At 40.3% G+C, this 27,486-nt stretch overlaps 1 protein-coding gene across 3 annotated transcripts in view; it reads left to right on the top strand.

Moving 5' to 3' along the window:
• The window catches only part of fndc3bb (fibronectin type III domain containing 3Bb), a 76,412-nt gene that overhangs the window by 32,132 nt on the left and 16,794 nt on the right, over positions 1–27,486 (top strand). For 2 of the 3 annotated variants that reach the window (XM_072690534.1, XM_072690550.1), the window contains 16 exons: positions 312–543; positions 1,719–2,012; positions 10,644–10,702; positions 13,239–13,399; positions 13,573–13,632; positions 14,371–14,509; positions 14,618–14,671; positions 16,569–16,693; positions 17,694–17,868; positions 19,134–19,220; positions 20,449–20,584; positions 20,665–20,736; positions 21,723–21,844; positions 21,966–22,071; positions 26,120–26,298; positions 26,838–26,951. In XM_072690534.1, the coding sequence (XP_072546635.1) occupies positions 312–543; positions 1,719–2,012; positions 10,644–10,702; positions 13,239–13,399; positions 13,573–13,632; positions 14,371–14,509; positions 14,618–14,671; positions 16,569–16,693; positions 17,694–17,868; positions 19,134–19,220; positions 20,449–20,584; positions 20,665–20,736; positions 21,723–21,844; positions 21,966–22,071; positions 26,120–26,298; positions 26,838–26,951 (2,115 nt within the window). The remainder of the gene's footprint in view (positions 1–311; positions 544–1,718; positions 2,013–10,643; positions 10,703–13,238; positions 13,400–13,572; positions 13,633–14,370; positions 14,510–14,617; positions 14,672–16,568; positions 16,694–17,693; positions 17,869–19,133; positions 19,221–20,448; positions 20,585–20,664; positions 20,737–21,722; positions 21,845–21,965; positions 22,072–26,119; positions 26,299–26,837; positions 26,952–27,486) is intronic. The other variant, XM_072690542.1, reaches the window with a different exon arrangement.

Below are 27,486 nucleotides of genomic sequence, written 5' to 3'. Positions count from 1 at the left end.
GTCTCCTGTGAAACCAGCCTCAAGCACTGGCTCTCACCAACATCCACTGGAATCCACTTGGTCACAGTTCTGTTAGCGTGCCCTTGTTTTGTTTTCATTCTGGATTAGTGTTGAAAGTGGCACTGGATGGTTGTGGTTGTACTCAGAGATGGCTGGTATGCTGGAATTGGAGGCTCTCTCCATTGTTTGATGGCAGGCGCACTAATGGCCATCATCAAAGGCACTAAGCCCTGAAGTAAAGCTTTGTTTTTTTTTCCACATTATGCATTTCGGTCCCAACCACATTTATTTATTGTTTTGTGTGTGTTCAGGTTCTGGAGGACAACACTGGGGTTCGGCGAGTTGTGGTCACCCCTCACTCTGAATGTTACCCCCCCAGTTACTCCCCTGCTCTCTCTCCCACCCACCACCTGCCCCCACCGTACATGACACACCCCCACTTTATCCCAGCCTCGCACACGGCCTACTACCCACCCGCCAGCCCCGGAGACGTGCCCCCACACCAGTACTACCAGCACCGCCTGCCCCCTATCTACCCAGAGGGTAAGCCTGCTCAGCCCTCCTGCTCTTCATACCAGCATAACACATATATGCCTACAGTCAATCAGTGTGCATCTTCAGTTACAAGACTAATCTACAGGACAGGTAATGGAAGCTACCCAACCAATCACAGAAATATGTTGTGCAGCTAGAAACATTAGTAGTTGCTATTTTGAAGATTGAATTTTGTCTGTACTTTAGGGGATGATAATTTATAATTGTTTATTCATAACAGGCTGTTTGCAATGGTGTCAGAAATCACATTAGCACATCTGCACTACTGTTCAATAAAATAAATCTCATTTTGGGGGCAGATAAATGTGTAAAATGTGTGTCCAGAATGATCTGGCTGGTCTCCCTTTGCACACCATCAGGCCCGGGTTGTCTTCAGCCATGTAGCTCTGCTGCTGGGTTCTCTTCACTGGCTTCCTGTAGCTGCTTCCCGCATCAGATTCAAAACCCTGACACTAGCCTACAAAGCCAAGAATGGGCCGCCCCCTCGTACTTGATGGCAGTGGTCAAAAGCCGATCGGTACCAAGAGCCCTTCGAGCTTCAAGTACGGCTTGGCTTGACCCGCCATCATACTGGGAGAACACAAATATGGCTGGTTCATGTTAAGGCAGTAGCACTATTATTTTCTATATATAATATTATTTTTACATTTAAATAAAAAATGGTTATCTTTATATATCTATTATTTAATTTTATTTTTAACAATATTATTATTGTGTATTGTTTCTTGTTTTTCACTCCATGATCCTTACTCTGCTGCTTTAAAATGAGATCCATGGTTTTTGACTATTCTAATTGTAAAAATGTGCTAATATTGTACATAAAATTGTAAAAGTGCTAATCAGAAAACTTAGTGATAAAATCTACATTTTACACTACGTAATTTATTTATAATTTAATTTCCTGTTCTCAAAATGCTTGAAATGTTGAGGAAAGCATCTACACATACAGTTTGGTGAGGTAACAATAAATAAATCTATATAAATATAAAAGTTATCGAAAAAACAATAACAATAAAATGAATACAACATTTTTGAACAGTAGTGTATTTGTAATTACATAGTATTAGTGTAAATAGTTTAACAACTGCTCTTGGATGGATGTCATGTCAGAGTAGTTCTGCATGCAGCGTTTCCTGACAAAACCACATCTCTCCATTTTGCAGAGATTATTCCCCTGTACAACATGTCCACGTTCCTTGGCCGGGAAGAGTACTGCAAGCCTCAGCCCAAGAAGCCGAAGGAACGTCCAGCCGAACGGCAGAGCCTGTCCCGAGTAAGCACTCCCCCGTCGTCCAGCTACAAAAACGGCCCGGCCTGCAATTCCACTCCAAATGGCTATAGCAAGAACCACAGTGGCACTGTGGCCACAGGAGGAGGAGGAGGAGGAAGCCCCGGAAACAAACGAACCGAGAGGAGGGCCAGAGGAAGCCCCAAACACACAGAGAGCGACCAGCAAGGTGAGCAGGTCCTTCCTGCACAATAACACACTTTAGGCACAGTATTATTGTAACCTGTACGGCACAAAATTGTGGCTTTTAGGATGGGATTTTTATTTTTAATTCTATTTTTCTCAGCCAGTTGTTTCAAATGCTCATGGAAGAAACATGTTGAAATAGCTTTGATCCTTTTTACATGCTTCCATAATGGCAGTACAGTTATTGCCCACCTTAAAGGCATATTAGTGTTGTTAACCAGTGCCACTTGTAAATGCCTCAGCATTGGCACATGTCCTGATGATACTGTACCAAAAGAATCAGTTCTATCTTTGGTAAAAACTGGTTTCTGCAAGTCTCGTAAGTTGATGAATCCTCCACACTTGCTCACTTGGTGAATCATTTTCTGAAGAATTCTGAATTCTGAGTGTCACATCACTAAGAGTTCAGAGTGCTGTTGACTCAGCATCTGAATGCATTTTGCATCAATATGCTTGTGCTTGTTGGCTAATGTATCAGTTTTAGGGCCATCTGTGCAGGTTATGTCTTCATAGTCACACACCAGTCTGTCAAGATGCTCTCTTTACATCATGCCTTACTCGTGAGCCTGTGATATGGAGTCATGTTCAGACTGACAGCACTCACTCTTCACACATCATGCCTTAGTCGTGCGCCCTGCATGCCTAAAGCCTGCTGCTGTCGTCACTCCTCATGGCTGCTGGTGGAATGCAAACAGCCAAAACTGCAGCAGGGAGGTTTTTCTCCACACCGGTTGTGCAACCTTGACTTGCATGATGTTTGTTCTAGGAGCAGAATAATTCAAACCAAAACAGGACTCAGTACTCCATAGAGTACCAAAGAATAGACCCACCAGTTTCTACAGAATTCCATAATACTCCTTAGTGCGTAATAAGCCTTGCTGCGTTAAAAGGTTTTTGGGCACTTATTGGTGTTGTACTATTATGCCTTTTATTGTTTAATAGTAATCACATGTACCAGAAATTCCAATGTGCCAATTGAGTGCCCTTAATAGTATACAGTACTGTAAATGTCATAAGAATGCTACCTATAATAGTATAGTACCCATTAGTACCACAGGAACATATTGCTTATTGTAATGTAGTACCTATAATAGTGTAGTACCCCAAAAGTGCCACAATTATATAGTACTTATAATATTGTAGGACCCATAGGACCCAATAAGAATATAGTACTTTTGTTAGCGTAGGACCCATGAGTGCCAATAGAGTACTTATAATAATGTAAGATCCCAAAAGTACCAAAGAAGTATAGAACTTGTAGTAGCGCAGCAACCATGAATGACAGAGGAGTGTACTTCTAATAGTGTTGTATCCATAAGTTCAATAACTATATAGTACTTATAGTAGTGTAGTACCCATAAGTGCCATAAGGGTGCAGTACTTATAATAATGTAGTATCCATAAGTGGCTAAAGGATAAAGTACTTATAGTAGTGTAGTACATATAAGTGCCATAACAATGTAGTACTTAAAACAGTGTGGTACCCATAAGTGCTGTTGGAACAGTTCTCATAATATAGTACCTTTTAGGTGCCATAGGACTAGCACTTATAGAAGTGTAGTACCCCTAACAACTGTCACAACTGTCCTACACTTAACTATAAGAATAGTATCCATGATAGTATGGAGCCTCTGTTCTATAAATAGTGTTCTATAAATAGTGCCCATAATAGCATAGCACCCATGAGTCCCAGAAAAAAGTCTCCATTATAATGTGTTCATGAGTCTTGTAATAATTGTACCCATATTAGCAAAGTAAGAATATAAACTGTGATAGTATGTACTCATAAGTATCTAGAAGAATTTACTATGCCATAACAGTACCTGTAATAGTACAGCACCTACATGTCCTTAATAATATGGAACACATTAGTTATATACTCATCCTAGGACAGTACAATAGTACTTGTAATAGTATGACATCTGTACATGCCATGTACTTGAGAGTGCATAAGATTAATATCCATAATAGTTTCATATCAGAAATTGAAATAAAATCCATGGGGTCTAATACTACTTGAAGTGAAACTAGTATGTATATTATTACATTTAAAATAAACAAGGCCTCATATAAAATGTTGACTATATTTTTTATATATTTTTTGTTTGTGGTGGGTGTAGGACCTTTGGCAGTGTAATTTAGACTTAATGTTAAATACCACCCAGTGTGTGTGTGTGTGTGTGTGTGTGTGTGTGTGTTCATGTATTAGGAAGCTGTCTCCCTGCTTTCAGTTGTAGCGCATGTTACAATTGTAGTTACTAGTTTCAGACTGCGTTCATTGTCGATGCCTGCCCAGGAGGGAGCTAAGGGCTGTTTCGGCATGTCTTGTCTATTAGTAGGTCTGAAGTGAGAACAGCTGAGCTGCTGATTCAGGCCCACTCCACACCTGCTTACTTTATAGCCTCATTGCCGTGAATTCTTGGGAGCTGCACGTTTGAACCCTTTGCTTTAAAGTTTGTGTGTCAGCTTTTTGTCATTGGTCTGACGCACACGTTTACACATGTAGTACACACATACAGGATACACGATAGTCATGACCTCATAAAAAGAGCATCGCCTGCTGGATAATAGAGTCCTTCACAGGAGAACACAGTAAAGGTGTATAGTTTGTTAAATCAGTGTTTTTTCCAAAACTTTTTTTACCCTGGCACAAATAGAGTCAGCCGGCCAAGACATGTATTGTGTTCAAAATAGGCTTCTTTTTGCAGTGAAGCATATCCTTAATCACATACACTTTCTCCCAAACCATGTTGAGCTTGTTTCTGTGGTTCTTGCAGTGCATCGGGGGGATGCCACACCTCTGTAAGTGGTGAGGCAAAAATGATTGGTTCAAAAGTATCTGGTCTCTTATTGGCCAAGGATAACTACCGCAACTGAATAACAAAAAGCATTCAGCACCACAGATAGCAACTTCTCTGAAGAACATCAAATTGTAGTTTGGAAAGGTTTTAGAAAGTAATGGTGCGAGTTTAGATTGCATGATGTGGCAATCCTAAGTGCATTGCAGTAGAAACATACCCCCTACCGACCAAAATTTTAGATTTTAATTAGTTCAGCTCCCTGTTTTACTGTCTGTTTCTCATTATGTACTAGGCATCGCCACAGTATTTGGGAAAAGTGGTGGGTCAAATGCCTGCTGCCTGCTCCCCCCCATGATTCTGAAGGTCATGCATTTACTTTTATATTCACATCATTGACAAATGCTGTTATCCAAAGCGGCTTGCCATGCAGCAAATAGGTAAGAGTCTAAAGTACTATTGATACTGCCAGAACAAGAGCAGGACTGGTACATGGATAAAGAGACCCAAAATACAGAAGTAAGACATCACCTGAGTGCAGCATTGTACATTGTGTATAAGTGCATGATTTGCTGAATTTAAGTGCTCAAATCTCAAAGAATTGGGTCTTCAGACTTAGTGAGTGACTCTGCTGTTCAGAAAGCCAGTGGAAATGTGTTCTACCATCTGGGTTCCAAGATGAAGAGGAGTCTTGACGCTTGTCTTCTATGCATCTTAAATTATGGTGAATCAAGTATTTGAAGCTTGAAAGGCTTTAAGTATATGCACCAAGCTTTAACCATTGCCATCAGGTATGGAGGTGCACGTCTGCTTTTGAAATTGCTGGTGAGCTTCAGAGTTTTAAATCTGATGCAGATGGCTACAGGAAGCCTGCGAAGGGAACGCAGCAGTGAAGTGACATGACTGAACTCAGAACAGTTGAAGATGAGTTGTGGTGCCGATTTTCAGATCAGCTGCAAGGACCTGATGGTATGTATATAAAGACCAGCGAGGAGAGAGTTACAGTAATCAAGCTTCGAGATGACGAGAGACTGAACAAGCACCTGGGTGGTCTCCCTAGAAGTAAAGGGTTGAATCTTCCAGGTTTTTTAAAGGAGAAACCTGCATGACCAGGCCAGGCTTGAATCATGAGCTGAGAATGCTAAATGGTCACCCAGAATTACAATAAGGCTTTGTGCATCAGACAGAACGTCCTAGGAGTTCTCGAATGACATGGCACAAACTGTGGGGAGGACTATTCACTGGACCATGACATAGTATTAATACAAATGTTAGCTATGAACTGTAGTAGCAGCCATCGAGTCTGGTTTGAGATTAGTGAGACCAGAGACTTGAGCAACAATTATCTGGTTTTCTCACTGTAATCAAAATAATGTCTCACAGGTGGCTTATCTCTTTCTGGTCAGGCTGACCTGACCTCTTCTCAACTAAGTCATATAAGATAAGTTGAAGATCTCTGCATTTTTTATAACTCTCTTCTACAACTCTCTATCAGTGCAGAAGGAGATCTTATTCTTTTCTGTCCAAAAAACCCTACAGGAGATGGAGATCTCATGCCTTTGTGCTCAATACTACCTATATGTTGATATCCTCTTTTCTCCTAAGGGAGGTTTAGGAGAAGGAATTTAGCATTTTATATGAGGCCATATTAAGATCTGCTTTATTTCTCTTCTGACAAAAGAAGAGATAAGACATTTTTACTTTGCGTTTGTCTATTTTAACCCCTTATGTGTGTGTGTGTGGGGGGGGGGGGGGGGGGTAGTGCTCATTAGTTGTTTGCACAGTGCACAGACATTTTTAAGTAAAAAAAAATATCTAGGGAAGCAAACTTTCAATACTTAACATTTCTTGGCTGATTGTTTTGGGTTCTAGGAAAGATTGTGTGAATTGCATTTGCTACTTAGCTCAAGCCAGCAGTCTGAATTCTCAAACTTGAACTTGTACCCCTCAGTAGAACACACGCTCCCCTCACTTCCTCCTTTCCCTCTCTCACACCGTTCCTCTGAAAACCCCGACCTCTGGCTCTCATTTACCTCCTCCCTTCTTTTCTGTCTTATCTCACCGTCTTCACCTCCTCAACGCTTTGTTCTTTTTCTGCCCTCTGGTTCTCATGTCTGGCTGTCCGTGAGCGCCTGTGGTCTGGCCTAGGCCATAACGAGATGCAGACCACTTCCTGTCTGTGCAGGCCACGCTGGGCCAGCTTGTGTTGCAACATGCAGAAAGGCTATGAAAATACGGCAAATTAGAACAAGCAGGGAGGAGGGCCGATCTCATGGAGACGCACAGGTCAGTTTCTGATCTGTAACGTGTGTGTGTGTGTGGGTGTGTGTGTGTGTGTGTGGTGAAGCCTGACTCCCAGACTGTCTGTAGTTATAGCTCGCATCCACTGCAGCCTTGGAGACCACCATGAGCCATGCTGCATGGATCATGCAGTGCTGAATGAGTGACTGCGAGGCTAAGTGTAATTTGAAGGCTTAGGTTAGTGGCCCGCAAGGCATTTCTGGTACCCTGAAACATATGTTTGTCATGTTTGTGGAATCTGGCTGAAATCATATTTTCAGTTAGTATATTTATGGAAGACTCTTGAAATTCTGTTTGCAAAAGTTTATTTGTACAGACCTAAGTTTTGTTTAATAAGAAGAGTTATATATATTATTTTTTGAAATTCATTTATCCACGTATACTAATTGACAAGTCATTTGTCACTGTTGGGCAAAAAAACACGTCTTCTCCGATACATTCAATTCCAGTCACCATCTTTTTCGCCAGGCAGGCTTATTTCCTAAAGCGCAGGATTACCAGCTCCACCGCACCATATAACAGATGCCTGTGCTGGCCAGCATCGCTTAAGAGTGAAAAAATCTACCCACCTACAGAGAGAATGGCCAATTGTGCTCTCTCTGACTTTGGCTGCCGATGGCTTGAGATTTGAACTTGCACAAAGTGGTAGTGCTTTAGACATTCATCTAACATGCTACTATCCTAATGTAAAGAGCATCTACCAGCTTCCGATAATGTCAAAAAGTGAAAAACAGGAAAAATAGAGTTACGTGATTTTTCATGACAGTAATGACACGTTTTGTCATGAAGATCTGTAATGATGAGAGAAATGTCCTCCCATATTTCAAGAAAAAGAGCTTTGAGTAAAAAGAGCAAAGTTCAGACAAACTGAAGTAATGTTCTCTTTGAGCAAAGTTACCAATGGAAAAAAAAAGCATCTGTCACTTCATACATCTATTGCACTATATAAACCTACCCATAATGTACCCATGTTGAGATACTCAAAGGAGGGAAAGATGCTGTGTACTCACTGTGCGGCTGCTTCAGAGTTCTTCATAATCCACACCAGGATGTTTTTCTCTAAGGTCCTTGACCATGCAGGACTTGCTTCCGCAGAAATCTAAGCCAGACTCTGAGGTTGTAGTTTTTTTCCTTAGGTTGAAGGACTTACCTACTTTTATATTTTTTAGCTCAGGTGTGTCTTAATTTTCATTTTCAGTTTAATATCAAGTGGACTGGAGCAAATTTAGTTTCTTGGAAAACCAGACACGGTATCCACTTCTCATACTTTCATCATGAAAGCATTCTCGCTAATAAAGAATTATACCTATCAGTAGCACATTTTGGTGAAAGTGTGCTAATGGAACAGCGGCTGACTGACAGACAAATAAAAACGTTCTCTTCTTTTGCTCTTCTTCTTTTCCTACCTTATTGGCAAACTGCAAACCTCATTAGGTTCATTCATCAGCTTGCTTGGGTTGACAACCATATAATCAACAATATATATTTAAAATTGTATTTATATAGCACCTATTTATATAGCACCTAATTTTATTTATATAGCAACTGCAAACCTCATTAGGTACATTCGTCAGCTTGCTTGGGTTGACAACCACTATTAAAATGTAAATAACATATATATTTAAAATGTTATTTATATTGCACCTTTCACAACAAATGTCACAAAGCGCTTTACAGAGATTCAGGTGAATGAGCAAGCACAACAATGAAAGCGACAATGGTAGCGACAGTGGCAAGGACAAACTCCATCATACAAGAGGAAGAAACCATGGGAGAAACCAAGACTCAGTCCGAGGAACCCATCTTAGGTTGACCCGCACAGCACAAATAAACAAACAAATAACATTACTCTAAGAACTAGACAGATAGATAATGAAAGGCTATAGCCAATGTAAGAACAGATTATGAAGTGTGAGGTTGAGTAGGTGCTGGACATATGCTCAGTGTTAATGTTAAAGTCCATGCTGATTAAGTATGTGTATTTATAGCAATTTCAATAATTGGTATCAAAATGTTGACTAATTGTTTTAGCCATAGCAATGTTTATTGATTATTGGTCATTAATATATTTAGTAAACAATATATAACAAAAATATTTAGCTCATTCTACAATGCTCCAGTACATTTGTATGAATAAATAAGCAGAGTGTGGGCTTACAAACTTTAGCTGCTTAACCAGATGCCTGTTAAGTGAGCAGACTTCTGATTAAGCTTTAAGATTTGTAATTGTTTAGACTGCTTTTTCTGTAGAGTTCCTTACCCAGTTCTTACATGAAACAGAAGCTTGAGATCTTCTTCACTATAAAAAAAACGGCCAGCAAGAAGATCATAAATAACCCCACTCCCCACCCCCACCAGCATTTTGGAGGGGAAAAAGTTGGCCACATAAAGGTCATGATAAGGTCATGCTGCCATGACTTCATCACGGTGGTGACTCATAGTGAGACCCCCTTGGGCCCAGTAGAAGAGGAACCTATGAACTTGTTTCCCCACAAATCCCCCTTTCCCTCTCGGGTGTTGCCTGGCTACATGACAGCAGCTCCATCCATAAGCCTGTCTTACGTCCCTCAGATTTCTCTATTCCCTCACTACTTCTGGCCTCTGATGATTCACAGTTTGTACAACAGTCACAGAGATGCTCTCTATATATAGTCTGAGAGATTTCTGCCTACATCAACACATCACTGTCATGCTCCTAAAAGTGTGATTACATGATTACTGTCTGTTTTGGACAAATAGTGGACAAACAGTTCAGGGTACATCATGATTCATTCATTGATCTGAAGTGGTAGTTCAACTGCGCTGATTGTAATTTGTAATGTTTAAATTTCAAATCAGTCATAATTGATCATAGTGTTTATTATAAAACTGATATATTCAGTTGTAAAATATGACTTGCTGAGCACAGTTCCAAAATGCTTGAGACTACATAAGAATTAGGGACCATTATTAAAGGAGCAGCACTGGAAGCTTGGAAATTAGCGTTATTGCTGTGGTGGTTATGTGGCAAGCTCTAAACGTTTCTCACTGCTTTGTTATGATATTCTCCAAATTATATGACCAATAATGAAATTCAGGGGTTCAAAATACTCTAAACCCATTTTAAACCCTAGTTTAAAATGGTAACTTTTTTAATGAGTAAACCTCTTCCTGTTGCAGTCTGTTTCTTCTGTTTCACAGACACACACACCACATGGTGAGGTACAGCATCAGAAGCACTCTGAAAGTGTGTATAATCCAGCACTGATTCAGAACAATGTGTGGGAATTTAATACGGGATGCATAAATTGTCTTTATATCCGTGTTTGATGAAGGAAGCCAATGTCCAATGGCAACTTTTTACTTTACTTTTACTGTGTGCACTGCAGATTGCACTTTCACTGATGTATGAATTATACATTGAAAGCCCTTCCCTTCTCCAATATAATAATTCCTCCAAATAATTAGCATTATGAGTTTTTTTTTACTTACACAAACCACGCTAACGTTTCTCCCCTGCTCTTTACTCTGTGCAGATCCTGACTTGGACGCAAGAAGAGACCAAGATGTGCCATCAGGAATGGACAAACCACAGGTGGGCGGCTGCTATGATCTCAGCACTCTGAAAATGTACCAAATTCCTCTCCCCCGTATTTGAATGACACTAGCAAACACTGTTGGTTATAAGAGTCCTATAATTTCACAGATGGTTTGTTTTGATGGTGAAACTGAAAATTTTCACAGAGCTTTCACTGTGGCCAGGCATGATTGTAGTGGATTTTTTCCCTCACTAGGGGGCAGCAGTGCTGTGCCTATGTCTGTGGACAGTGTCCTCAGATTCGTGTACTTCATCTTTCTCTTTATCTTAAGGACACACTTCATCACCCACCCATTCATTTAAGAGACTAAGCAGTTTCATTAGCTCCTTAATGGATTAGAATGGCAGTTAATGATTCTGCCTAAAGCTGTGAGGAACAGGTTTGAAATGTCAAGAGCTTCTCACTAGTGTCTGGAGAGAGGAATTCTGTTTTGTGTTTATGCTAAGATTGCATGAGTATGTCTGTCAAAGGAATGGGTTTTATGAGAAGTACCTTTATATCTATGTACCTTAATGTTAAGTAGTGGGTGGTATAGTGAACTGAAATCTATGAGAAAACAGTAAGTCTGTTTTTACACAACTACAAATACGCATATTTAACAACTAAAAAATACTAGTATGCTAAGAACAAAGTAAACTTAACTGCTCCTGGATTGAGTAGAATCTACTTCTTCTAGAATCGTTCATCATCATGAAAGCATAAATTCACGCCTTTATGGCCTGCTGGTTGATCTCACTACATATATTGTGGGCACTATCTGTACTGGAATATTGAACAACTGTATGTATCATAAAAAGACATATTCAGATCAACATTGGAGAGCCTGTAAACAAACAGTGTGTAATAACTGTATTGAAACTGAATAGACAAAAAAATATTTTCTCAGTTTTCGTATACTTCAATAAATATGTCTCAAAACCTCTTCAAATTATTGAATACACATTATATTCCCTAGTAAAGGAAAACTGCCCAAAGTATTGTATCCAAAATAACACCTGTGCAGATATTTGCCCAATCCTCATCCAGTATTTAAGTGCTTTTGAAGTCAATGGAATATCAGGCTTTGGCAGCATATAAAGATAGCTCAAGCCACACTGATGAACAAAATAGCCAAGTGTGATCATGTGAATGCTAAACAAAAGTGGCCCAGGTATTATCCCCTGTGGAACACCATAGATAACAGTAGTTGACCATCACTACAACTCTCAAAACACTCACAGATGATAATCAAACCCATAACACAAGACTAAAGCCCACTTCAGCATTGCTGCAAGCCTATGAGGGTACATTGTTAATCATTTAAGGATCACATTAGTTATCTCTCTGTAAATACTGATATTCAAGAGAGTTTGAGGATGTCAGAACAGCCGTGACTGCTAATTAGGGTAAGTGTCCCAGTATATTTCAGAGTGCTATTTTGATTTGTTTGCTTTTGTCATGTTACCCTTGCCAATTAATTCAATTTTGACCTTTTTAGAAATGACTGGTCACCAAGACTGTTGCCATGACATTGAACAGCACAACTGACTTTTGTTTTTCCTTTCAGAAGAGTCATTTGCTCTGCCTTATTCATCCTCGTTTCTCATGATAATTGACTGGTCACGTTTTGCGGTGCAAAATCGTATACTTTAACCTCATCTGCAGTTCTTTCACTGTCTCTGTGTGCCTGCTGCATCAGACTCCTCCCAGCGGCTTCTAAACAATTCCTTTAGTTCCAGCATTAATCGCCTCAGCCTGAAGCTCTTATCTCTGTTATGAAAGAAACACTGCTCTGTGGTATGAGGAACAGTTTGTATGTCAGCCGTAAGCACAAGTGACTGACCGTTGGCTTTGTCTTAAGGAGAATACCACAACCTGTTTGTGCTAGCATTTGTTGCAGCTTCTGGTAACCTGGTGAGCAATGCACCTCATCCTTCAGGTCAGAAATGAAAGGTTAAAAAAGAAAGGCATTTAAACACCTGAACACTGCTTATGCAGAAGCTTATACACAATGCAGAATTACACTTCATTTTGACTTTTGAATTTTTACATTTCAAAATCATTTAAAAAATTGAACTAATGCACCTATTGGTATGTAAATATTAGATGCAACTGCTGGCATGTATCTTCAGTTTGATTCTTTTACAAATTAATGATTTTAACAGATATGTGTTGGATCTTTGACAAACACTGACCTCTGAGCTACAGTTTCCCATTAAGCTAAATGGGATTAACCAATGTGTAAAGCCTGTCCAATCTAGGTTCAGTAGCCAATAAAGATGGCATGGGTGGAGCATTGATGGGTCAGTTGACATCAGGGTGGGGAACTCTTGTCCTGGAGGGTAGACCTCCTGCACAGTTTTGTGATTGTCCTGCTCAAACACAGCTGATGTATCTATTTAGTTATTTGTCAGGTTTCAGTGCTGTAGTGTAGGGTGGATTGCTGCTGGAGAACACCACTCGGTTCTGTTCCCCTGACTTGCACAATTCCTGAGCATCTTCTTTCATATATTATGCAACTAAAAACAATCTGTGTGTTTTTTCATTCCTCAGGTGTCTAAGATTCAGGCCCGCTCTGCGCTGGTATCCTGGTCCCGAGCCACACAGGTGGGAGCGTCCGGACGGGGGCAGGCTGATGGAGCTCCGCACTCCTGTAGCTATGAGCTGCTCCTCGCTGATAAGAGCTGTGATGGGAAGTACAGGGTTGTCTACAGGTAATGGGTTTATCTCATGGACGCTTGCTTTACAGTTTATAGAATTGGTTAATTAAAGACATAATTGTGCAACCTTTGAATTGAATGAAATCGACACACTTGTAATATATCTGCATAAAAATTCCACTCTTATGTCTTGTCCTCATGTTCATGTCCTGTTCTCTGTTGTTCAGTGGAGAAGAGCTGCAGTATACTCTTACTGACCTGAGACCTGCTACAGACTATCATGTCAGGTAAGAGCTCTCAGAAACGCTTGCTTTTCTCAGAGACTGTTTTCTGTTATAATGAGTTTTTGAAGAGTGTTCAATACTCAGTAGTGTTTAAATGTGTATGTCTGGTTATATCTGTGATACACTTCTATTTCTGTGTGCTTTGATGACCTGTTGCACAAACAATGCCAAACCATATTCATGTAATAAAAAGTAGCCTTATGAAATCTGTTGAAGTCTGTTATAGCAGAGGCATTTGTGTTTATATGTGCTAGATTTTACTTTACTGCAGGAACTGAATTGGTTTAATATGTTTGAAGCTAAACATTTAATGCGTACTACCTTTTACTTTAAATGGTTCATGTTGTACATGTGTCTAGCCTTTTTCCTTTTTGATTGAAAGACTATAAGATTGATATATGTAAAAGTGGAAGCATATAAAAACTAAATAAAAGTGTCCCAAGGACTAACCCCTTTGGAACACCATAGGTGATAGTGGTTTGGGCTGCTTGTTGTCTCTTGCAACTCTCACAATGTAACCATTGATATATTGATATATGACCGATAGACGTAAGTACTGAATGGGTGATCATATGTAGTTGTGATAATTGGTGACATCTCAACCAACATGACTTTTTAAAAAGAAGCTGTTTTTCTGCTTAGTTTTAAAAACAAAAATTAATATTTTATTTATTAATAGCTTTTCATACATTCGATTCCATCTGCCAATCTAGTACTTACCATTCTGTGTATGTGTTGCAGAGTAAGCGCTGTGTGTAACTCTGTGAAGGGTCCCCATTCAGAGGTGAGGGCGTTCACTACCCACAGCGCACCTCCGGAGACCCCCCTACCCCCGCGACTCTCCCACCGCACCAAGAGCTCCTTGACTCTACAGTGGAAGGTAGTGCCAGTGTCAAGACAGCTGGAACACACAAGCAGTCGCAGCAAACACACTTTATTTGCATGCCTAATTTCACTCGAGTGTTAATTAGAACATGTCTCATTTCAGCCACCTGTTGATAATGGCTCAAAAATCACCAGCTACATTCTGGAGTGGGATGAGGTAAGCACCCGTCTGTGAGTTTACAGGATCATTCAAATATTACTCATTTATTCAGGTTAACTCAGGCCACACCCGGGGCCCTGACCTCTCCATTACTCACCGCCTCAGGAACAGGTCGTGTTTGAACAGGGAGTAGAATTAAAAAGTAAAAAGGTGTTATTGACCATGATCTTTCCACCTTTATATATTCCTACTCGTCATGCGCTTTAGAGACACTGAAGGGCTTCTTCTTTCTCCCTCTGCTCCACTGCTGCAGCCATTACCGCACTTAATTCTGCATTTACACAAGGGTGGCGTGTGCACCCCTGTGTGTACTTGCACACGGGGGAAAATATTACAGCACCATTTCTGCCTTGTTTGTACCTGTTAGTATTAACAGATGGCATATGGAGTCCATTAAAATGTGAATGCCAGGGTACAGTTTACAGTGGATTTCTTTTTCTTAGATCCTTTCTTCTGTTACTTTTCAACATAATAAGAATATGTATCCGCATGTTCCCTCAAAATAGAATAAAGTATCTGTCTGTCTATCTGTCCATCTGTCTGTCTGCCTGTCTGCCTGTGTCTAAAATCACTTGCAAAATTGTTGCTAGCATTAAAGGGGGCAGAGGGTTTGGGCTAAATAATAATTTCACATTTCTCTTTTCTAAACAGTTCTTATATATATTTAAGAATTTGTATTGAAAACATTTTGCCCTAGTGGTGCTGATGAGAGCTGATATCACCACAAGGGCATAAAGTGTGTGGATGTTATTCTTAGAATAGCACACTTACCACTTGCTCATATGTTGTTTTCCTCTGAAATAACAAAAATGAAATTAATATGTTAGTAGTTTGTAGTAAAGATATTTTAGCTTAGTCATCGACAACAGGCTTGTTAAGTGCTTGCTTCTGTCACAGGTGCTCTTTAATTAAGCCTTTAGTTATTTCAGAAAGAGGCTGAGAACACACAATTCTGCTGCCTTTTCACAATTTAAAAGACATAAAGCCATTGAGTCGTAGTATTTAAGCGCATTGTGCAGTTTGTTTCAGCACTGAATACTGTGTTTTTGGTCTCTATGCTTTTGCTTTTACTTTTTTTTGTCTTACTGTTACTTCTATCTGTGCTTGGTAATTGTTGCTACATTTGATACTGCATTGATACTTAATTTTTTTGTTAGAGTCCATGGCTCTCATTCATGTGCATGAGCTATTTAATGTTGTTAAGTTAGATTGACTGGTACTGAGGTCAAGTGTCAAGATACTATCAAATCTTAAACATTAATCAGAATTATTTTGAAGATCAGATCATCAGTAGGGGGGTTTGTACGCTGACCAAAGCATATCTGAGAGATACTGTAAACTGTAAATGTTGTAAACTTTAAACATACACTATTCCAAACATTAAAAAAAATAAAAAATGTTTGGATTAGCTCCATGTCCCCAAACTTTGGATGGAAGTATACATTCCCGTTCTTTCTGGGAAATGTTGAGTTGGACTGGAGTAGTTCCTAATAGGGCAGGGGCTCCCTCAGCATCCTCTCAGCCCTACTCATTCTGTTCTGGGGGCAGCTGGACATTCAATCATTACTCACTCATTTTGATGAACCAGGACACAATCGCGGCTCCTCTGGGGTTGCTGTGCAGCAGTAGAGATTGAAGCCTGGAGAGTGGCTCCAGTGGGGTGTGCATTTACAATGAAAGGTCAACAGACTTCTGCCTTTTATCCAAACCAAACTCAACCTCCTGTCATGAGAGCTGGTAAATGAGTACCCTAGAGTTGCTCCATTGCTTTTCTTTTGTCCAGTGTCCTGTTTTTGTCAGGGGGATGTCGGCGCCGTGCTTTTCAAAGCCAGCCGGGCACAACTTGTACTCCTTCCCAGTCTGTATTTCAGCTTGTGTCTTTTCGGCTTTGCAGGGAAAGAAGAACAGCGTCTTCCGAGAGTGTTATTTTGGACACCAGCGGCATTTCAAAGTCATGCGACTGTGCCCTGCGGTTGGGTACACGTTTCGAGTGGCAGCACTCAATGACATTGGACCCAGGTGTGTGTTTGTGCTTGTAATTGAGTGTGCCTTCATGTCTATGCCTTTAATGAGTTGCAGGTACATGTGCTCTTATGTGTGGGAATGTATGAGAACTCCTATATCTGGTTTTATGTTGTCTTAAGTCAAAACTTTTAAGTCATGAAGACTTGGTGGGAAATGCAATAACCAGGTGTCCCATTTGCACTCTCTTTAAAGTAATATAACCCCCCTCCCTTGTCTTAACAACACGCTAAACAAGGAAACTCCTACTGAGCTTCACATTATTAGTTGACAGCCATATGACAGGAAGGACAGCCTTTGAAGGGTCCATATCATGGAAATCTGAATTCTGAAATAACTGAAGTAACATTTATTCTCATACTTGTAACTTTACAGTGGAAGTCAGAAATAAATGTTCAATTCTAGTTAATGTATATTGATTTTAGTGCAAGTAATTGTGGAGCATATAAGTTGGTCTATTAATCAGCAGAAAGAAAGAAAATTAACATTTGGGAAAAATCGAGCTGTTTTTTATACAGCGCTGAAATGGAAACTAAGCTGCAAAAACAGTCTATTGTGGTTGTGATGTCACAACTCTGGCAAATGTATAATTTCCTAGTCTTTCAAAGTATCCGAAAGTGTACAAAATTAACGACTGAAGTTCAGTAGATCTATTTTTAAGGCAGATTTTGTGCATTTGTCATTTAGAGCAGAAATTATCAACATATGTCAGTCTTAAAGGCACAGTAGGACATGTTAAGTCGTATTGTGCCTGTCATGTTAAAATGAGTGTTTTTGGTACATAGAGTGACACTAATGTTAATGAAATTGGATGAGGAACGATAATGTCGATAATGCAGATGAAATATAGAACATAGGCCCTTTAACACGCTGTTATTCCATGTCTTACGCTTGAGACAGTGAGTCACATGCTCTCCACTGGGAATGGCTTGAATTTATTAGTGCTTACACAGTCTCCCCCTTCTATGTGGCCCCCACCCCCAAAACTCTCCCACAGTGGCTTTAGCCCAGAAGTGGTTTTCCACACCACGGGCAGCCTGCCCCAGATGCCCTTGGCGCCTCGCCTTCTCCGAGCCGGGACGTCCTGGGTGGCGCTGGAGTGGACCCGCCCCAGCGGCTGCAGCCCAGATGAGGCGGTCACGTACACCCTGGAGATGCAGGACGACAGCAAGGTGACAGTGGCATTCTCAGCCCTAATACTTTGTGATGTAGGTGAAGCTGTGGGCATCTTTTTGACATTGTATCAAGAATCCGCACTGAAACAGGCTTGATGTTTTCCAGTTTCAGCCAGAGGGAAATTCTCTGGATGCTTTGGACATTAGTTGTATGTTTGGCCTGAACGTAGGCCTGTTGTCAGTTAATTACCCATCATCCACAGCTGTCTGAGCAAATGGAATAACTGTGACTAATATCCGAGCTGGGACATTACCACACTGAAAATCAATACGCTCTCATGTGCCCATTCTTTTTTTTTTCCTCCTGTTACCCAGCTGTTTGCGTTGGATTAGGTTTACACTAAGGATAACTTCATAATCAATTTAATCAAATGCACCATTCAAAGATGTGGCATTGTTGTATTAATCCCTCGGCTTGTTTTTGACCTAATTTTCAGTAAAATATTTTGTAACTGTATAAGGTTGCTGTTGTATAAAAACCTTGTATCCCCAAAATGCTGATTTACAGGGGAAGGAAAAAAACATCTTTACTATCGTTTTATTCTCAATCATTTTGGAGGATTTCTATTGGTCCATTTATCATGACAGTTTGACACAATTTAAAAAACAAAAAATGAAAATGAAAAATATTTGAGAGCAGCTACATACAACTTATGTCACGTTAGCGATTGAAGCATGTGCTCACATAGAGACCCTTAGGGCTTTATTTAAATTTAAAATAGTTTTTAATCAGAAATATGAGAGAGATGAAAGTCAATTTTGTTATAATACCTGCTGATAATCAAGGAAATCCAAAGGTGAAATACCTATCCACCTTCTTGTTCAGCTTAAGGGCAGACCTCTACTGCATTCGCCTGCACTGGTAACTGGCTATAATGGGTGAAAAATTTATATTTTTTTGTCAAGATTCTGTAAATTGAGAATGTAACTTTAGTACATCAGTTGAACCGTTGAATTGTGGTAGGTAATCAGCAGTTAAGTCAGCAAGTCTAAGTGTACCACATCAATATCTTCACTGAAGACAGTGCAGTCTGACTGCTGACTACTGGATCTGTGTTTATTTTTATGTATTCTGACGTTAAATAGAGTTTTACAGGCAAAAGCACACTTACTGCTGAGAGGAATCGTTTCAAACTAAACTTTTTGAGTTGCAGCACTGATTTTACAAGTTTAAACAGTACCTCAATTCCTAAATAAAGATTATTATGAAGATTCTCATGTGGCCTTAGTGTTTGTTTGTAACATGGTATGTATGACTGTAGGGGCCGGAATTTAAGGCTGTATACAGTGGGGTGGAGCTGAGCAGCAGAGTGGAGGGGCTAAGCAGAAACACCAGCTACAGATTCAGAGTGAGTAAAGTATCCATCTTCTCTCCTGTAACTCAGATACACTGTACACAGCTCGTAAGCTGTGCTCCACTCCAGTGCTGTGTTTGTTTAAGCTTTTAGGATGAGTCATACATCTCTTTTTATTTTCACACGCAAAACATGTGAAAGCTTGTTTTCCCTTTCCATAAAGCAGACATTAATGTCTCTCTGGCTTCTGCTTGTTTGTCAGCTATTACCTACAGCTTTTTATTCAGGTAATTAAACTGTTGTATGTAATTAAAATTAGTCAGCGCATTATTAAGTCAACCCTGCAAAGGTAGAGGGGATTATAGGCACATAGCACATATAATCGAAAATAGAAACAAGGCAGTAAGCTCGGAAAAGGAGCACATACTTTAGTGAATTTTGTTCTGATTAGTTTATTATAAAAGCAAAACTGCTGAATCACCTTCTTCAGACTGATGCTTTACAGTACATCAGGGCACATTTCCAACCGTGGTATATTGTGGTGTTTGCGTTAATCAAGTTAATTAGCCAATTAAAACATAACTACTGTTTATTTGTGGAAGAGGAAGACTACTGATGCATGAGCATTATATCAATAGTAATCCCACAGGCACTTTTAGGCTTTTAGAAAAGGGGTTACAATTATTTCTGGGTACTTAAAAATACATGTTTACAGTTTTTAGTTAAAAATAAAAATAACATTTGAATTATTATATCATTTTCTTTGGCAGATACAAATGAATAATCTCATTGGTTAGGACTTCAGGAGCTCAACCAACAGAATTAGGGCATGACAGTGGAACTAACCACATGTTTTGATTTAAAATGGGCCGTACCAATTATCTGAGGAAAAATACCCTAGGCCTTCTGGAGGTCCTAGATATGTTAGTGACTCTGAATACAAGCAGTAATGAAGGTCTAGTTGTAACAGTCACAGTTCTCCACAGTATACTGGCACTGCCTATATAATAACAACACTAACACTAACTAGCTGTGAAAAAGAATGGCTTAGATGCTTATATAATATACATTGTTTTTAGCATGTGTTTCTGTCACGACAGTGACAGTAAGACAGTAAGACAATGTGCCAGTAAATTTGATTTGATGCTTTGAGGAAATGCTGGTGATAATATGGCTGTTAGCTCACCAAAATGCAATCCCATCAAGAACTTGTAATGTTAGTGATAGTCTTTTCCTGCCAGTCTTAATATCTACACCACCTCTTATCTGTCTCCCCCTACAGCTCACTACCTGCAGCGCAGAGTGGAGAAGCACCCCCAGCTCCATCCTGGTGTGTAGGACAAGTGCAGATAAACCTGGACCTCCAGCAGCCCCCAGAGTCACTGCAGTCACGTCCCATGGCTTCTGCGTGGCATGGGGTGAGCTTCACTCGGATATGCGAATGTCTGTTGCCTAATGATACAGACTTTACATATCTCTCCTCTGCCTTTTTTTGCAGATCCCCCACAAGATGATGGAGGCTGCGGGGACTTGACATACCTTTTGGAAATGTCTGAAGGGAATGCTGAAGGTATTACATTAGGTTCTGCTTCAAATAGCCAAGCCTCATAGAGCTTAAAATGGACTTTTATAACTTTCATATTTGTAGAAATTACCTGTTATGAAGGAGACACTCAGGGAAAATTGAACACAATCTTTCTAACCCCCTTTAAATGGATTATCCAAGATATGTCTGATGTTTGCTGTTTTTAGCTTTACACTGGAGGTATGTGGCTAATGGGTCCAGTTAGCATCACTTGAATGTATTGATGACAGTATTTACATTGATGCATTTGACAGATGTATACAATGCAGCACATGTAGTGTATATAGGGCTTCTAGCTAAAGCTTATTTGCAGGCCCTGTGTGTGGATAGATGTGTATGTTGCATAGTTATCATGGTTAGAAGTCTCATAGAATGCTAACTGATGAAGTATAATGATCCCTTATATGTTAGCTACGTTAGTCACAGATTTTTCATTGAGCTATTCCTTAATCTCCAGTCTGATTTAAACATTCAGTACTATTAAAATACATTGTATAAATGGCATAAACAAATGAATAGTAATGAAATGAAATAAATAATATATAAAAAAAGTAAAAATACAAGGGCGTGTGGCAGAGTAGACTAAAACACTGACATTATGGTCCAAGGTTTAGAAGTTCAAATCCTGGGTCATGCTGCTTGGCTATCAGCAGCCGTAGCCTGATTGTTGGCCAAGATGCCTCTGGGTGGGTAGATGGGGTCATAAATCCCCATGTATTAGTGCTGGGGACCCACCTCTTTCCTATGAGTGCATTGGCTGCCTAGTGATGCTGCATTGAAGGCAGTTCGAAAAGATGACTGACTTCACATTTATCGTAGGAGGCTTGTGCTTGGAGGAATGATGTGCATGTTAGGAGCATTGCAAGTAATAGGCAAAGTCCTAGTGAGTGGTTGGGTTTGATGAATTGTTATGATGTGCAAATCCTAATGGTCAGATTTTCCTTTAATGATCTCTTAACATTGTTGTACAGAGGTGAGCCAGTGGGACGTTGTTTATCGTGGGCCGTTGCAGGAGCACGTGTGTAAGGATCTGAATGCAGCGACTCGGTACTCACTTCGCCTCAGCACCATCGGCTCGGGCGGCCACAGCCAGGTAGAAACGAGCGAAAAACCACAATCCCTCACCGGTGCTGCCTTCATAATTAGCATTAGTGTTGTTAGACTTGCTTGCAAACATTGTTTTTGAATTTGACGTGTGTGTGTTGGCCTTGCAGTACATAGACAGCCTGCTCGTCTGCACTCTCAGCCTGCCCCCAGGCCCCTGCCGGCCAATCACGGTCCAGGGCAGCGTCAAACACAGGGAGGTGAACTTACAGTGGGGTGAGTACACACATAATGTTTGGACACACCTAATGAAGTGTGGGTCCATTGAACATGCGTGTTGTAGTGTTATAGGCTGAATATAAAGACATATGTATATATACTGGTTTTAGTTACATTATAAATAAAGTGAATTTAAAACAAGCTGATTGTCCCCATATGAAACATATGGGCTGGGGAGAGAACCTCAATTATGATTAATTGCTACTTCATACCCTGTTATTCGCAAAAGCAAGGATCCTCAGCAGCCATGATTTCAGCACATGTGGAACTCCTGTAAAAGCCTAATTAAGGCTCCTTGTAGAGCTGCTTGAGGAATTACACAACGAAATGTACAAAGCTGCACTAAGAAAAAGGAGGGACATGCTTTGTAGAATATGAACTATAAATGATTTGTTTAACTGTTTTTTTATCACTGCATAATTATATTTCATACATTTGATGAAGTCACTTTTATTCTGTAATTTGATAAATGTGAGAAAAAGCCCTTGAGTAGGTATGTCCAAACTTCTGGTGCACATGCACAAACGCCGCCCATGTGCACATGGCCTGTGAGTCACTTCTGTTTTTGTTTTTCTTTTCCATTTGCTCCTGTCTTCTTCCTGTTTCCATTCGTGTACACCTGGCCCAGCATTATCCAGATTCAACCATTAGCTTAAATGCACATCTTGCTGAAGTTGTTCATTTAAAAGCCATTCTTATTTGGTCAGCGCTTTTTGCATTTGTGCCCTAATAGCTGCAAGTCTTTATGTTAATAGACTATCTGGCCGGGATTTCCGTTCTGCGCGGTTTAGTTTTTAAAGCTATTAAATTGCTCCCAGTGTCCAGTGTTTAAAGGACCAAAAAGAAAAACAAGAACAGTGCTCTGTTCAAATCAGAGCTTGACATTAAATGCTGTCAACTTAGCTACAGTGTGAAGTGCTCAGGGTGTTGTGGAGGACATGGCACCTAAAGCTATGTTCACATTACCTGGCCAATGTGGCACAAATCCAGGGCTGTGTGGAAACCCAAATCTGATCTTTTTCAGACTACATCTGAGCCACCTTTAAATGGTGGTGTCAACGGATGCATTTCCATTTCATGGTCATGCAGCCTGACCAGATGGGAATTCCCCACTGCGCATGTACTATCCATCAGTGTTAAGTTGACTAACTTGTTGTTGCCAACACTACTTAAAATTATTGTACGTTGAAGGTGATTCTGATTAACAATGTAGTAGAGCGTTAATGCACAAACGAGGGAGTGACAAAAAGTGTTGCAATAAAATGTATAAAATATTATATTATTGCCTAAAGTTAGCAGACAGTTAACGGTAGTTGTTGGACTACTGTGTCGGAAGTAATCCATGTATCAGTTTGATTTGATGAAAAGGGTCATTCATCAGGAAAGTCAGAAAAGTCATTGCAGAGAACACAATTCTACTGCTCCACAGCTCAATGGGGCTCTATACTACTCTAGCCCACACCTGGCATTAGGCATGGTGCCAGTTGGTTTAATGTTTGTGTGTGTGCATAATTTCATGGGGTGCCCGTACACATTTGAACACATAGTGTATGTTTATTCTAAAACTGGAATATTTCCATGTTTATATATTTTATGTGTATATATTCTAGGCAGCAGCTTCAGGCTGTTGTTGGCTTTTTTCCATCATTCCTACACTTTGAGAGAAGGTAACGGCTTCATTGATTTGTTAATTTTGCTGGAGGAGAGGAGAGATTTGTTGTGGTTTAGGTTGATGCTGGTCAGTGTTTATTGATTATTTGAAATGTCATTTTCATGCTTTAGATGTGCTTTCTGATGCACTTTTAATACTGTCACGCAAAAACCTCAGATCTCCATCTTTAATTTTTTTAATTTTGACATAATTTAAATCTGACACTTGCTCTTTTTAATGTGTCAAAATGTCATAATGATCCAAAATTGCTTGAAATAAAAGTTTAGCTTCGCCCATTCCTACTAAAGTTATAAGAAGCCTGTTATGCTTTTTAAATGATGCCTAGTGCAGACCAGTAGAGATCTTTTTTTGTGTAGTGGGTTTACTGCTGTATGTTATGTCAGTTAGTTTACTTTACATTGGAGAAATGGTGAAAATGAATGTAATGCAAGTTGGGAAAGCTTTGCCTCAAATGCCACATGTTGCTGGTGGAGTATCCCTATAGGGGCTTTTCAGATTGGCAGGAAATGAACATCATCTAAGCTGTGTGTGTGTGTGTGTGTGTGTGTGTGCATGCGCATGCCTTCAAGCATCCTCCACCGATCTGAGGAGGACTGGTGAGAGAACTGAAGACAAAGACCTACCTTTTGTTCCCCTTTTTTGTAACAGTGAGGCTCATATAGCTTTTGCAAGATGAGACGCGCTCTCCACCTCACCATGTTCCAGCTCTATTAACAAATGTGTTTTTCACAGCATGTTCCTCCGCCTCCCCCCGCTATTGATTCACCTTGCATGTGTGCGACCTGAGCGGTTGCTGAGGGAACGGAAGCTAGACTGAAATGTGTACATGTGTTTACTGGGTTGTATGATGCTGTAAGAGTGCTATTTCAGATAAACGGAGTGTTTATGTGAGACATGCGCTGTTAGGCTGAATCGCAATCGCTACTACAATGAACCACCCCCCACTTTGTCTTTTACAATTCTCAGTTCTTACAACCACTATTCTGACTATGTTTCGAGACTCTGGTGCGTTTTGATGATCAGCATGATCTAAAATAGCCTACTTTGAGGGGTAGGGTAATTTGAAAGGCAAAGCAAGCAATCATGCTCTGTGATGTGTAGAGGCAGACCATTGTCAAAACAGTGCTTTTGTATTACACCTACTTATTCATTGTTTAGTTTGAAATCAAGTGTATTAAGAAGCGTTTCTTCTGCTTTTGTCTCCAGCCTAAAGTTATCTGACAGTTGACGGTAGTTGTTGGACTACTGTGTCAGAAGTATTCCACATATCTGTTTGATTTGATGAAAGAGAACATTCGTCGGGAAAGTCCACCTTTCATACACTATGTGGACAAATGTATTAGGAGACATTTGCTATTTACATTTAAGACATTTAGCATCTAAAATAGTCTAAAATAGCTAGGGTCATTTTACTGACAGGCAAAGCAAGCAGTCATGCACTGTCTAGAAAAGTTGTTTTACTAGATTACTAGAGCGTTAGTGAGGTCAGGATGTTGGATGCTCATCATCCCACCATATCCCAAAAGTACTGGATGGTGCATCATCATTCCAGAGAACCTCGGCAATGGGTGCAACGAAACATAGCTAGTAGATAGATGTAGTGAAGTAAGAAGTAATCAAGTAAAAAGTAATGTTAGAAGAATATCTCATCTTCACCTTTAAAGATCAACATCTGTAAACCTAAGCCCGTTTTTGTCCAGTCTTGCTCTGACAGAATTACTGTGCAGACCAGGCAACAGCTTGCTACTGGTCTTCTCCTAGCACTTAGCTTGATAAATAAATAGTTTGTTTCCCATCAGTCTGGCAAGAAACTGCAGCGTGGATAGCCTGTTAAAGTAACCCAGAACCTTCCGATAGTTCCCCTGCTAACATGGGTTGTGTAAATGTTTGTATCGCTACACTTCTTAATCCGTGTGTTGTTTGGTCCCTGTATTGTGTGGATCTTTACACCTGCAATGCTACCTGAGATCCAATTAGCATTCCTTTAACGTGCAGCTCCTTGGATATGCACAATGTGTATTTGAGATTTTGAAGACGTACACGTCACGGCTATGCAAGCTAAGCGTAGCCATCATTCCCTTATCTGTGTCACAAATGAGATATGCAGACGTGCGTCTGCGCAAAGGAATAAATCTGCCTATTTGCAGGTTCTCCTTCTCTTTGTCTTTCTCTCTCTCTCTCTCTCTCTTGTCCAGCACATGCCCCCCCTCAATCTTCTCCCTTTCTCCCCTTTTTCCTCCACCCTCTCCCTGTCTCTCTCTGTCTTTGTCCCTCCCTCTCCCTGTCTCTCTCTGTCAGTCAATTCAGTGCTGCTACATTGTTTACCAGAATCTCTCTCTCTCTCTCTCTCTCTCTCTCTATCTATCTATCTAGAAGGTCCTGTGTGTGATGGCGAGAATGAAAGTCTGGTCTACAGTGTGGAGATGAGTGGAGTAGAGGAAGAAGCCGAACCAATGCAGGTGTACAATGGAACCCACACAGAGTGCACTGTGGGTAGTCTGCTGCCAGGCGCCACCTACAGGTTCAGAGTGTGCGCTGCCAATGATGCTGGGGTAGGTCACTTACCCAATATGCTGGGGTACGGCACTGGAGGCCTGGTGCCAGTTTCTATCTGCGCCGCTCTGAAGTTTAATTTAAACACAGTAGTGTGCTTTTTCTGTACAGTAAGGTACTACGAATTGGAATTTATAGGAAGTATTTTATGTTATTTCTCTAAATATGGACTTCAAAATGGTTGTCTGTGGTGAGTGACTGTGCGCTACAGATGCTGCAGATATAGATTAGGCCGAAAAATTATGGAAAATTGATTTGAGGGAACCTAGATGCATTATTTCAGGTAAAGCTTTCTCATTAAATACAGTGATGTTTTCACACTGTGTTTTCACACAATGTTTTTTCAGACTGAAATGTAGTTGCTACAGTTGCAGAGCAGTAAAGAAGGCCATTTATCTGTCAGCAGGAGATGTCTGACAGATGTAGTGAAAAAATTGGAGGATAATACATGTTCACTGTTAAGTGCATTTTCCCCACAGATGTTCCCTTTAGTGAGTCAGTCTGTTTTTTTTTGTTCTCCTATCCCTGCTCTCCTCAGTATGGTCCATTCACAGAGTTTCTGGATGTGACCACTGCAGCAGGACCTCCAGGCCAGTGTGTGGTGCCTGTCATCAACCTGACCTCGCACACATGTGCAGTGGTCAGCTGGGAGGTGAGTTAGACTGCAGTCCGAAAGTGAAACACTGTAGGAGTTTCTTGATTGTTGTTTCAGAGTGTGAAACACCCACCGCCATGCAGGTCCAGTACTCTACAACCTACCCTTTCTTCCCTGCTTCTGCAGACTGCTAATGCTTTTCCAGCCGCAATCAGTTTCTTTGTTGTGATGGAAGACGAAATTGGGCTGAATTACGGGATAAATGCCACCTTAGCTCCAGGTCCTCTCCACACAGAACATTGTCCATTATATCCGTCCCAATATGCTGGATAATACTCCTCTCTAGTGAGCATAGAAGGTGTTTGAGTGGCAGTTTCCTCACAAAAAAGAAACTCATATGGTCCATTTCCTTCCTTTCTACAATCACAGGTGGAATCATATCTACTCCTTTATTCTTTTTCTTAAAGTGCACTGCTATCTCTCCAAACAATTCAGCTTGTTTTGTGTGTGTAGAAAGAAAAGTGATAAATGACCTGCCATTAAAATCTGAAGGATCATTATCAGGACCTGTCTAGGCTTATTTTATTGTGTA

Source organism: Salminus brasiliensis, chromosome 1, assembly GCF_030463535.1.
Source record: "Salminus brasiliensis chromosome 1, fSalBra1.hap2, whole genome shotgun sequence".
Classification (NCBI taxonomy): domain Eukaryota; kingdom Metazoa; phylum Chordata; class Actinopteri; order Characiformes; family Bryconidae; genus Salminus; species Salminus brasiliensis.
Note: the sequence above shows the minus strand (reverse complement) of the source record. Positions and strands in the feature narration are given on the sequence as shown.